The 13,083-nt window shown below is 40.8% G+C and overlaps 1 protein-coding gene across 2 annotated transcripts in view; it reads right to left on the minus strand.

The window, feature by feature from the left end:
- Window positions 1-832: 832 nt before the first annotated feature.
- The window catches only part of bnc2 (basonuclin zinc finger protein 2), a 95,995-nt gene continuing 83,744 nt past the window's right edge, over window positions 833-13,083 (minus strand). For both annotated transcript variants that reach the window (XM_069167429.1, XM_069167428.1), the window contains one exon: window positions 833-6,387. In XM_069167429.1, coding sequence (XP_069023530.1) covers window positions 5,577-6,387 — 811 coding nt within the window. In that variant the 3' untranslated portion in view covers window positions 833-5,576. The remainder of the gene's footprint in view (window positions 6,388-13,083) is intronic.

Below are 13,083 nucleotides of genomic sequence, written 5' to 3' on the forward strand. Positions count from 1 at the left end.
TTATGTTACTGTTGGTTACCAGAGCAAACATGAAGTCCCTGCCGGAGCTCATATCAAATTGTAATTCGACCCTCGTCACAGCAAAAGATGTCAGCACAGGTTTCTTTTGTCCAGTGGTGTCATCACTGTCTGTCTTCAATGTCATGTTCTTGCTTTGTAATTGGACCATTTTATCTTTGACTAGTGTTCATAATCACAGATATGGTCAATATTCTTCTTCTTTCATGTTGAGTCAGCAATGAAAAGATTGATGGTTTTCTACCACTTCTAGCAAATCTTTCATAGAGGTATAAAAATGCTTTTACATTTTATAGCTGCTGGGCTTTTTGTCTTGTTCTTCATGTTTTTGATTTGAACTTAAACTTTAGGCTTGTTTTAAGCACATGTTTTTCTGAGCAGTTCCTTTTTTAATTTAATTTCAGCATATGATCAGACAAAGGTGCTGTATGTCCTTTATTTCCCCCTTTCAGTGACCGTCTTACTAATTTGCTAACACCAGCAGCACCTTCTCCTCATGCCAGTACATCTTTAATAACTCTATTAATCTAATCGTCCACTAATTGGTCAAGATAGCCTTTTCCCTGATGGTTTTTTTTTTTTAAATTTTTTTATCATAGGGTAATTAAAGAGCCCAGTAAAACCTGCTGAAATCTCAGTGTCTGGTTAGAATGGCTTGATTGACACATTGTTTCTCTGCTGTTATTTTTTTACATTACAGACAATGATCCTGTCAACTGCTTTAATTTAATAACATTTTCAAAATGACACTATTTAGAGATTATTATAAGTCAGGTTTCCTCGACTTTTAAATGAAATGCAATGACAAAATGCCAGTGACTGATAAATCTTTAATATAAAAATTGTACAAGAATTCTGATACAAATTACAAGAGGTATTTGGACAAAATATGAATAAAATTCCATTTACATCCCAAAACCCTTATGCATTTTATGCAAAAACCATAGACAGTTATGATACAGAAACAAATACAAGAAAGGCTAAAAAGAAAGGGGAAAAAAAAGAAACAAGAGTCTCTTAAAAAGGATAATTTTTTTCCTTCTGTCTGGGGAACACCTCTTTAGGTAACATACAGTATTCATGAGGCTTCCAAATCACCATTTTGACACAAAAGTGACGCAAGCTCCTTTGCTCCGTTTGTTCTTTGCAGTGCGACTATGTAGCCATGCAACGCTGTCAAGTGCCAGTGCCGTAACACAGGCTTTTTTAAGACACAGACACAAATGCATTGGATACACAAAAACACAAGTGAAAATAAAAATCTAAGTTCACCAGCTCTTCAAGCTATTTATACTTTAAGACTGTAAAATATATTTGAAAATACAATGAAAAACATTTTATGAATTTACAGCATTCTTTTTTCAGGATCATTGACATTTCACAGGTTCCAGTTCAAATTAATGAGGGTATTCTTTTAGAACATAAGACATGAGACTGAAGCATCTATACAGTCCCACACGTGTGTATTTTTCTTCTATCTGCATATTTCTAATGATGTCCCATCAAACGTTTTAACCTCACTTTGTTCCATTGGCTACATTAACTGGACAGTTTGCATGCAGTGTCACCTCTCATCCTTTCTCCTTTATAGCTATTGTGTACACTCCCTCTCTCTGTGACGTGAACAAAATGGACAGCGGTAAACAGGTCAGGCGTTTCAGCCATTTGCCATCCCTTTCTCGCTCAGTATGCTGCGTGGAATTGCAGAATAATTGATGCCTGACGCTGCTCTAATCAAATATTTAAGATTCATTCCAGTGGTCTGGGCCAATGAGGCGCTCTGAGAGACGTGTTCCTGCCGTCCAGAAGCGCGGCCACTGGGTAGCAGAAAGCACCTGGACCCATGTGGGTGGAGAATTAAGAAATGCGAAGATTAGATTGGCAGCTTTCTCGGAGGAGTGGGAAATCGGCGGCCATTTCTCGTCGGAGAGGGGTGGAAATTTGAGGGGTGTCTCGAACGCTCTCCAACAGGCAATCGAGAGGAAGCTGGCGATGAGTCGTATGGAGTCCTAGCCCTGCTGCTTTCTTGTTCTCTCTTCAACCTGTGTTCCTCTCGTCTTCCACTACATCGTTAAGTGACTGCTGCGAGGCTAAAGCCAGACCACTTTCCAAGCCCAATCCCTTTCTCTCACCCTCTCTCAGCTGTCTTTCTAGTTATGAACAGTCACTCTGCTGGCATGAGGGAGCCTGAAGTAGGTTGCAGAGAGGTGTTTTTTAAGGGAACCTCTTCCACAGTTTTCTGTCTCGAACACACAAGTACATGTGACATATCATGCTCTGTAGCTGCTACTTGAAAAAAGGACAGTAATGAACAGGACATAAGGAATGTGTTAGACTGAAAAAAGAGCTACGGCTTGAAAAACTGATGTTAATGGATAAAGCAGACTTACGTTAGGATAACTTTTGATAATTTGGGTATTAACAGGTCTCTTAATTCTAAAGATTTCAAATTAGTCAGTGATCTTTTTTAATAGATTTCCTAAGTTTATTCACTGGCTTTTTTGGGCAAAATGTGTTGAATCATAAGCTGTTGCACAGGTTAGACTATTCAAAAATAAAGTAATATTCGTAAAAGCTGTGGATTTTCCATGTCTGACTCAATTCTCGTGCACACCATTCCTTATAATGGAATATTAGCTTTCTATGGAGTGGCTGGAGCTATAATGTTAATGCTAGAGATGGAGTTTCATTTCCTGCCTGCCACTGTCTCTTCCATCACCAGAGGTTAACAAGTCATCTCGGTCTTGTCATCCTTCTGAGTGTGAGCCACTCTCCTCTGTGTGTGTGTGCGTGCTCGTGTGTGTGTTTGTATGGTTGTGTGTTAGAGAGACAGCTGTCAGCAGGGTTCCTGGAGTAGCACTTTTTTATTTCTGCCAGAGCGAGGGCCGGAGGGATTGAATGAGTGAATGAGGCAGCGAGCGCCTCAGTGAAACCCACTCCTGGGAGAAGGCAGGGGTTCCTGTACTCAATTTTCCCTTCACTTGGGATAAACAGGCAATTACCCATCCCTTTTTCCTATGCCATGGCCGTCCGGTGAACTTAAGCATACACTATTAGCGTGTGTCCCTGTAGGATCTGCACTATGGCGTGTGGAGGTGGTAAGTGAGTGGCGGGTTGAAGAAATGGGTAAGGCGGTTGTTAAATGACTGTGCTCTGACAGACAAAGAGAAAAACAGTGAGAGAAAGGAATTGTATTGAATTACCGGCGACCCCGACTAAGAGTAAGCGCACATAGAAAATGAATAGATGAATTGAATTCAACTTAATTGAATGAGTCAAATTAAATTGTTCAGCACGCACGCTCTCATTCCCTCTTTTTCTCCGTCTGTCAGTGTCACAGTCTTGTCAGCAACCTTGGCGTCTGGCAGTGTAACGAAGTGACAAGTGAGTTATTAGACAGGAGAAGCTGGAATGGCGGGACGCCTCCAGGTAACAGAGAAGCAGCACATTTTTAATGATCGTTGCTGTCATCCTTTCCTCCCTAGTCAGCCTTCCACCTCCGCAACCTTTCCATCAGCCTTAGCTCCCTGTCTCACCCTCTTTATCTCAGAGAAGAGAAGACTAAAAACTGCATGTGTCATATAGGTGGAGTCTTAAAAAAAAAAAGACATGAAGTATTTCAATAGAATAGGTCATGTCTGTATTGCAAAATGGCTTAAGTGTGAAATAAGTGGAACTGAACACTGTTATGGATGTAAGATGTGAATACTGTACAGCACACCTCATAACACTGCATATTTTCCCACTGTGTGTAGCACCAGTCAAGTAAGAGAAGATCTCCTTGTATAGTAACACATGGCATTGCTAATACATTGATAAACAAGTCAAACTAAGGAACAATCTCTATTTTTTGTCTTTTTACAAAAAATATTCTCATACTGGACAAAAACATCTCCGTGAAGATACATCACCCACTAATAAATACCCCTTCCCTTGGCTACTTTGCCCAATTACTGGAAATATTTGTACCGTAAGACAGTCATGGACATGTTACAAATCGCTGCAACCAACAGCCAGAAAAATGGCAACATTTTTTTTATAGAGTATATTTTTAAGCCAACACTCAGCGATGGAAACCAATAGCGAAATATCACAGCAAAAGTTGTAAGACTCAAGTGCATCATATTAATCAAATGGGGCATGATTTAAGTACAATTTCACACTGAAAGAGTTTTTTCTTAAGCAAACACTTAGGTTTTGGTCACAGTTGAAGGACTATTTTCATCTTTTTTCTCTCCTTTTTCAAATCTGTGGGACAGTCATATTTTATGAAGATGCCTTTTGTGAGAACAAACACCAGTTCTTGCATTTCTTTGCACAAAAAAACCAGCATGCTTTAGAGAGATTCACCCACTAAACCCTGGAGACTTTATCAATATTAACTTCTTGTGTTTCATATTTAGTCAGACCTGGGTTTGTTTTGAAGCAAGACACTTTGGAAACACTCTCTGAATACATTGTTCAGCAATGGGGGAAGATTTTGTTCAGGGTGGCAAGATGCTTTGTTGTGAACCTGTGTTTGAAACTGAGCGTGTGCAAAAAGAAACTGGCACAAGTATGTTGAGGGTACACTCACTTCCCTTGGCGCTGTAGCCACCAATGACCCCAAACAAACACCTAAACTCACCATTGCAAAAAATCCTCATTATAATAATATTACACATCCCCTTGTATAGATGCAAAGTGCAAAAACTGAATTGGTATACGAAAGCTCAAACATAACAGACAAAAAAAAAAATCAATAGAAATACAGAGAATGATATCAGTGTAGGAGCCTAAAAAAGCATGCCGGCAACCTCTGAATATCTAACAAGTAGATAAAACAAGTCACATGATATTCTTTTTTCCCTAGGACTCAGTTTAAATCTTGTCTTTGAAGCTAACATAAATGAGTCAAGCTAGTAAGATGCTACCTCTTTCTTGCCTATAGCTGGAAGTATTGTACTGGACTGTAACATAAAACCATAAAGAGAAGGAAAAAAAAGAAGCAAACAACCATCAACACAACTCTTTTACACCAAAAGCCTCTTGGAACATTATTTACAAAATGAAGCTGTCATGCTTTTGTAAGGGGTTCATTTAAAAGCTATCATTACACAAGTACAACAAGAAGATTTTCTTTTTTTCATTTTTTTTCCAATACTATTGTTTCTGCAGGCAAAGTCACAAATAAGAGTTTGAATGGATTCTTTGGAAATGGACATAAACGCAAAGTAGGGAGGAGTTAAGAAAGGAAAAAATGCTTATGAAAAAAAAAACATCTGGAGTTTTGTTATAAAGCAAACTCCATGCTCAAGGGTGTCATCCTGTTCTTCCAAAGAAGGAAAAGTCAAAGGACACGATAATAAACTGTATTTGGAGTCAATTAATTTCATAGATGGAGATGGAAATGTCTTGCGATGATTTACAGAGGACGGGCAGGAGGCATACAGGCATTTAGCTTGTATTTGATGGCCTTGGACTGGGGGGGGTTAAAAGCTTATCTGAGGAGGAATAAGGATGAAGAATGAAGGGAGGAGCGGGCAGACTGACAGGAAGGTCGAGTCACAAGTCATTCTTTAGTCTATTATTGTAGAGAAGGGCATGTTTTTATGGAGGTTGGGGTTCTGAGAGTGTCGGTTACGGCTGCGCACAGAGCTGAACACCATGTTGCAACCAGGGATTTTGCACTTGTGCATCTCGCGCAGGTGCACAGTCTTGTAGTGCACACGCAGGGTCCCTTTGTTGCTGTACATTTTGTGGCAGATGTTGCAGAGGATCCCACCGCTGCTGCCATTACTGCCCCTGGTGGACGAAAGGAGGAATGGTGAGGAGGAAGGGTCCAACCCCTCACCGTCTTTGAGTTCTCCAGTCTCATCCCGATGTCCCCCTTCAGCCCGCCCCTCGGCACGTTGGGAGTAGTCCTCTCCCTCACTGTTGCCTTCCTCCTCATCCTCTTCACCCTCCTCCTCCAGGTCATCCAATAGGATGCCTACATCGCTGCCCTCGTCTGACTCATGTGAGGAGTGGACGCTGCTGCCGGATTGAACACTGGATGTGGTGCTCAGGTCCAACACCATGTAGTCGTCTGGCTGGCCCCGGGAGAAGCCGTTGGTGTGGTGGTTTTTAAGGTCTTGGTTGAGGAGATGGTGGGGATAGTCATTGCTCATGGGGGAATGGGCATTGTGGTTCAGGCCGGTGAGCCCAAAACTGGCACCTCCGATGCCCATCCCGGCCATAGGGTCCAAGCCCATGTGGTGCCCAGCATAGATCTTGGCCAGAAACTCGGCTCGCAAGTCCTTGGGCAGTGGCGTGAGTTGGGGGTCCAGGACAATGTCGTCCAGCTCTTTGGTCAGCAGTTTACGGTGCAGGTTGATGTTGGAGCTGTGCCTAATTTGGAGAGACAGTCACAGTTGTAAATCAGGATACTGCCGGGCTATGAAAAAATAAAGATTACATTTCAATTACAAATAGTCACATTACTGAAACACATGTATTTGTATCTACAATCATTAATATTTCATATTTTCAAGTTATCTTACTACTGTTATATGGTACCAGGCTTTAAAGATTCAATACCTGAGAACCACTGCATGTGTAATTATTGTTACTATCAGTCCAGGTACAAAAACACTCACACAGAGAGAAATCCACCCTTTAGCTCTCCTCAGAAAAAGTGCACTAAGATAGCAGAGAGAGAGAGAGCATCCTGCTAGTGTTTACCACTGTCAGCATGTCTGCACTGCACAGCCCTCAAATCCAATAGACTCTGACTCAATTAAATACTCCACCATATTGAATGGGAGTTTATCAATTGATTCGAGCTGTGGTAATGTGATAATCGAGGGGAACTGGATAGCATATTAGCACTAGACCCTGACAGCATTATCACATTCGTTCCCTATTGGAGGTGGCTTAATCGAGCACCTCAATGAACATGTCGTTATGTAGCCCTGGATTTAATTAAGATGGGCATTTTTCCCAAACACAAGGCAAACTGTATCACACAATGTGCTACAGCTGATAAAAGAAACTAAGTAACAAGTGCCATGCTTAAGCCAGGATACAATTAGTGAGGACTTCAGTTAGCACACAAAGCCATGCTAAAGGATGCAAAGTGAAATGGGCTTGCAATTCAAATTCAATGCCTTTTCGCTCCAATTTCACAGCTGCCTAGTAAGACTAAGGGAAAAGGGACCCACGGTACACGTCACAATAAAACTGCAAGACAGAAAGGAAACTTAAGCAACCAATGACCATTGTCAGATATGACCTACTCCTCTCATATCAGGTCATCAATTTAAATAAAAAATATGCAAACACTCAGTGCCTTTAATGTGAAGGGTTTCCATGCAGGGAGGGCACGTGTGTGTAAAACAAAACAAATATAAAAATTAAAAAAAAATTAAAATAAAAAGGGTCATCCTGAGCAGGACGGGCAAAAATGGAGTCACAATGGATAGTAGAGCTTACCAGCAGTGGCAGGGTTGATGCAGTCAAAAAGGGTCCCTTTCCTTTAATTATTTACTTCCCTATCCGACATTGTCCTGCAAGAGGTAAAAATACATTCATTTGAGGGACCCTTTTCTGTGAACCAAGCAACCAGGAGCCCGTCCACTCGAGCATCGTCAGCATTGTGGAGAGAGCGTGGCAAATCGATTGGCCGTGTCTGTCACTGCATGTGTGTTTGCACGTGCTTATGTCTGTTTGTGTGCGTGAAAACATCAAATATACTACTTCCATATAGTGAGCCTTCAATCAAAAAGACTATATAAATCCTTTGTTCTTTTTTATCCTTTGATGGACAGTTGCACTCATTTGGTGCAAACTTATGGCTGAAATATGGGAGTCGTGATTAAATGTCTGTGGTGCTGTAGCGTTGTCTGTGAAATACATGTGTGGACGCTCGGCTGTGAGAAACCAGAGTGTCTGAAATATGTTATGACCTGTACTTAGGAAAATGGACACAGTCTCTGCAGGGACACCAACCGACACGTTTTTTTTGTTTTTTTTTTAAATGTGAAGAGGGGCCACAGATTTGTTCAGTTAAGCCTGAAGTTCAGGATGCTGTTGATGATGCTCAGGTAGGCAGGTCCTTTGGAACATGTCTCCATCTCTATAACAACACCTTCTCACTGCTAATAAGCTCTATATTAGCCATGGCTATCTATTAAAGTCAAACATGCTAAATAGCATGCAGTAAGTAGTCTGCAGAGTAGCTACAGTAGCCATTTTAGTCAAAATGCACACCATATTGTTAGAAAGTTACAGTATATAAATATTCACAGTTACCACTAGAATCTTTTTTTTATTTATTTTACAGACATATGTAAATAAAATAAACTAAAGAAAAAGTCACTTTATTATGTATAATTTGTAATCATTTAGCAAGTTTATGGTCATTTTCATAAACATTATCTAACCCCCATGTTAGCAGTACCTCCTTAACCTAAATAATCAAAATAACTCCCCTGAGTCCACACACAGAGGTCATAATGCCCCTATACCTTCATTTATCAGATTTATACTTTATGCCCCATTTCCCACTCCTCTCCATCCCTCCACCTCCGTCCCTCCTCTTCAATATGCTCTATCTTTCCTCCCCCAACCCCCCTCCCCTCCTCCACCTCCACCCCTCCTCCATCTCTACCTCCCTGTTGGCCAGTAATGTGGCTGGCAAACCAATTTGACTGTCTCATCTTTGCCCAAACGACGGGGGAGGCCTCCGGAGAGCCCATTTTTGACTGTGCAGAGGAGGCAGAGCGAGAGTGTGCCGGTCCCAATCGGCGTTAATCATCTTTAGGTTCATCTGATGGCCCTTGCCCTTGCTTTTGTGTCAGTGCGTACGTGCGTGTATATGTGTGTGTACGTTGTCTAAATGGCTCATAATGTGTAAATGAGACGGAGGGCTGAGTGGTATTAAACTGACACCAGTGGTTCTTTGTCTTTCCTGTCATTCGAGGTGCGTTATGAGGTTTTGGGTGTAAGTGGGAGGACAAGAGTTTGAGGAACATTTATCACCCTCTGTCACTGTTTGATCTTCTTTGCGTTGTTTCAGCCTCTTGAACAGCATAAGCTACAAACAAGGATTTGAGGATGCTCAAACAAATGAGCGAATAGTAATTAAAAATGCATTTAATTTGACATGAAAAACATTTTTATGTACAAGTTTTGATTTAAAATTAATTAAAATGACTTGCTGTTTTACAGCTAGAATTCTGTTGGGCGTCTATACGTTATTCATCTATGAATAGAATAATTTCCTTTATTCTCCTAAAAATGAATCACAATTAGGCTGTCATGAATGGATGTTAAGTTTCAAGGATTTTCTTTTATTCAGCAGATAGTTCAAACTAGGGTTGAGTGGCTTTTTGCTAACATATTCTCTCTATGAGCCGCATGCCCTTTGTTTATGAGAGACAAACAGAGAGCTGATTGTGGAGCAGAGGAGCTGGGCCCACATGCCGTGAGGGGACCGAGGGAAAAGGAAGGAGACAGCGAGAGCAAGGAGAGGGGAGCAAAGAGACTCTCCAACATAATTAACCTTCACTCTCTCCGTTTGCAGTGGCCCATGCAGGGACCACGGGCTGCGCACGGCTGCACCATGGGAATGTGGAAGAGGGAGGACACCTGCTTGCTGCAGCGACATAGAATGAGCAGGTAAAAATGTTAAGGGGAAGGTTAAAAATAAAAATAGAGTAGGCTGATAGAAATAAGATAAGTTAGGCTAAGTCTCGTCACCAGTTTACAAATGATGATGAACAGGGCTAATAATGGTGATGATTACTGGTACGCGGCTTTCCAGCCGTTAATCGTGCAGTTTCAACACTTGGCCGATGCTGCTCACTCCTCATAATAAATATGCAATCATTTACATCCGTGCAGCAGGCAGCCAGGAGGCTGGGGGGAAAGCACCACTTTGTAAAACCACACACACACACACACACACACACACACACACACACACACACACACACACACACACACACACACACACTTGCTCTCTGTTTTACACTCAAAAACACACTCATTACATACACGCTCAAAGCCAAATTAAATTATCCTTTTTTTTTGTATGTCTGTGAGAGTATGTAAAGTATCCATGTGAACTTGTGTTTTGATGTGTGAGATCTGCTGTGTGATCGGAACTGAACACAAGCGATACTTTTGCCTCTGTAGTACATTTGCAGTGTGTCCTACTCTGACGGTGTCATCGGCTCTTGGTTGTTTTTCTCTGTAGATGAAATGACCTCTCCTCAGTTTTCTTCTTTACTTTGATACGCGAGCTTTTGATGCTGGTGTCTGATGGTGTGTTTACGTGCCTTTGGCTTTTCACTCGGTCAATAGACTAATCAGATATGCAGAGGACTTTCCCGTTGTTTGATGTCAACAGCTGTTGGAAGGAGGAGACACCAGGCAGCCCTGCATATTATACTGCTGCTTTACAATATATCAATCAACAACAATAAATCACCACTGATCTACCTTCCTCATATGCAAATTCCCAGTGGTTATTATTTTAATGGTTCTTAATATATATTAAGGATCATTACTTTATGTTTAGTGTTATAAAGTATTGTTAAATTGTTTATGTCTGAGATGAACCCCTGGTAAGAGCTGCATATAAATTGTTACTGCCAATACTGGCAGAAAAAAAAAAAAGCATATTAGTAGAAAGACTGTGGTTTGACATCAAATTTACTTGTAATAAACATTCAAGACATTATTTTGTGCAAATAAATTTGTCCATAATGTTTCTTAATCCTATCAGAGCAAATGCTCTGATGAAAACAACTAAATTATATTCCCATTTTATTGTTACCCGTCCACTCAACCATACATTATGTTATTAGAGGATTATCCAGGGACAGATTTGATGAGAGCATTGCTTGTGTATCAACTCGCCTCAAAGCCCCAGGATTTCTCGAGCTATGCAGTATTCTTCTTTGCGTAGTTTTGTTCCCGGTTTGAACCTACGGTAGAGTAATATGTCCCATACGCTATCAGGGCAAAGTATGGAAACAATAGTGTGCTTGGGTCTCAACCACACAGAGCTGTACTGTACAGCCCTGGCTTGAAGATGCATTATTTTCATAGTAGCGTGCCCCTTCTTAATTCAAAGTTATCTCTGTCTTCCATATGTCCTGCCACATTATGTGTTTGAATGACATTTATATGCTGGTGTTTTTCATCATTGGAGTCAAACTGTCACACACACACACACATACACACACACACACACACACACACACACACACACACACACACACACACACACACACACACACACACACACACACACACAAATATCTAAGCTGATGCAGGAAGAGAGTGAGCATAGGAAGAGTTCATGTTGAGGTGTTACCTTTTCTGTGTGCGATATGGTCTGATGTTTGAACTGTCTGTGACTGTATAACTCTCACCCCTGGCTTCAAATGTCTGGCTGCATATTTGTGAACTTTTCTACTTTTCTTTTCTGGTGATTATATTTTTTTCCTTACTATTGTCACCTCATTTAGTTCACAGAAGCTTTCTGTGAGCCAGGATATGACAACAGATTCCAGGATGAAGGGATTAAATTACATAACTGACAAAAAAGCAGGGCAGCTGTATAAATTTTACTTTCTGATGCACTGAATCCATTTTAGCAGAAATACAAATCTGAGCAATATCTGCAGATTAACAATGGCACTTAACTGTGTGAGCTTGTTTCAGGAATGGTTTTTTTTAAATTTTTTATTATTTTTTTATACTTACTCCTATTTACTATTCTCATGTGAAATTCCCCAATACACACACCGTGAAGTTACACATATTCAAGCTGTTTCAAAATTCTGATAACTTAATTAATTATTTATATCAGTAAACTGTTTTACAGCATTAAGAAGCTGTTTATACAAGAACAAATATTTGTCTTTGTTATCTATTTGTACACATCCCTGTATGTGTGCCAGTATGAGTGTGTGTGAATGTGTGAAATGCATGTATATGTGTGTGCGCACACATGTTGCACAGCAGACTGGTCCTGCTTTCGATATTTACTATTCCTAAAGTCTTGTCAGAAGAAGGAAGCTAACACACTCACTGGTGGCAGCACACCACACGGAGGCAAAGCATGCTATAATAACACTGAGTGTCATCTTGCTGCTGTTGGCACAGCTGTGCCGGGTGAGCAGCAGGGTTGCACTTTCACGGACACTAACTTGTCTCCTGTTCTGCTCCCCCTGTTCCCTTCTCACATCCATCCTAATAGAGTCCCAGCATCACCTGCTCTATTTACATGCTGCTAATGAACAAAGTGCTAACAGCAGATGCCACAGAAACAGCACATGGAATAAAGGGTTTAGGGTAGGCAAGGAGAAGCGAATTTTGGTACAGGGAGGTAGAAGTGTTAGAGGAAGAGATCAGGGGGGCAGAGCCAGTGTGCAAGTGATACACAACACTGACAAAAATTACAAGACTTCCTCCGGAAAGGATTTTTTTTTTCCTTATTGCAGTATGTTGCAACTTTCTTAAATTGAAGTGTGATTTGTGATGCCACAAAATGTTTATCATCTCTGTTCACATTAAAGAGCAGAAGAAGTACAGCTATTATGTAGAGCAGATGAGCTTTACTAAAGCGATACTATATGTTGAGTGACTGGATAACTTGGTCAAGTAACCGCAGTTGATTCCATGACTGGCAAAGGAATATGATGATCCATGTCACCGGAAATATACATTTCCCCACATCTGTTACTGATAATGGATAATATTTGTAACTTTATATAAAGGATTGTGAAAGAGAAATACTACTCATTAAGCATAACTTAACACTGACCAATTTAAAACTTAAACGTCGCTCCCAAGATAAAAAAACAAAAAAACCCACAAAAAAACCCAGTTGTTTTACTCCCTTGGGGAGCCTGTGTGAACCCAGGGGACTAGTGATGTTATGTACATCCAGCATGTGTTGTAGCATCAACTTGCTGCTAGTGCTGCTACAGAATATATATTCTGCAGAGTGAGTGTGTGGGACTGATATGTGCTAACAAGCCCAGGTGAGTATGGCTAGCCTCACCTCTTAATGCGCTAATAAATGCAGTG

The sequence above is a fragment of the Embiotoca jacksoni genome, unplaced genomic scaffold (assembly GCF_022577435.1).
Source record: "Embiotoca jacksoni isolate LCO1_2020_lvr unplaced genomic scaffold, fEmbJac1.0.p SCAF_4, whole genome shotgun sequence".
NCBI classification, from domain to species: domain Eukaryota; kingdom Metazoa; phylum Chordata; class Actinopteri; family Embiotocidae; genus Embiotoca; species Embiotoca jacksoni.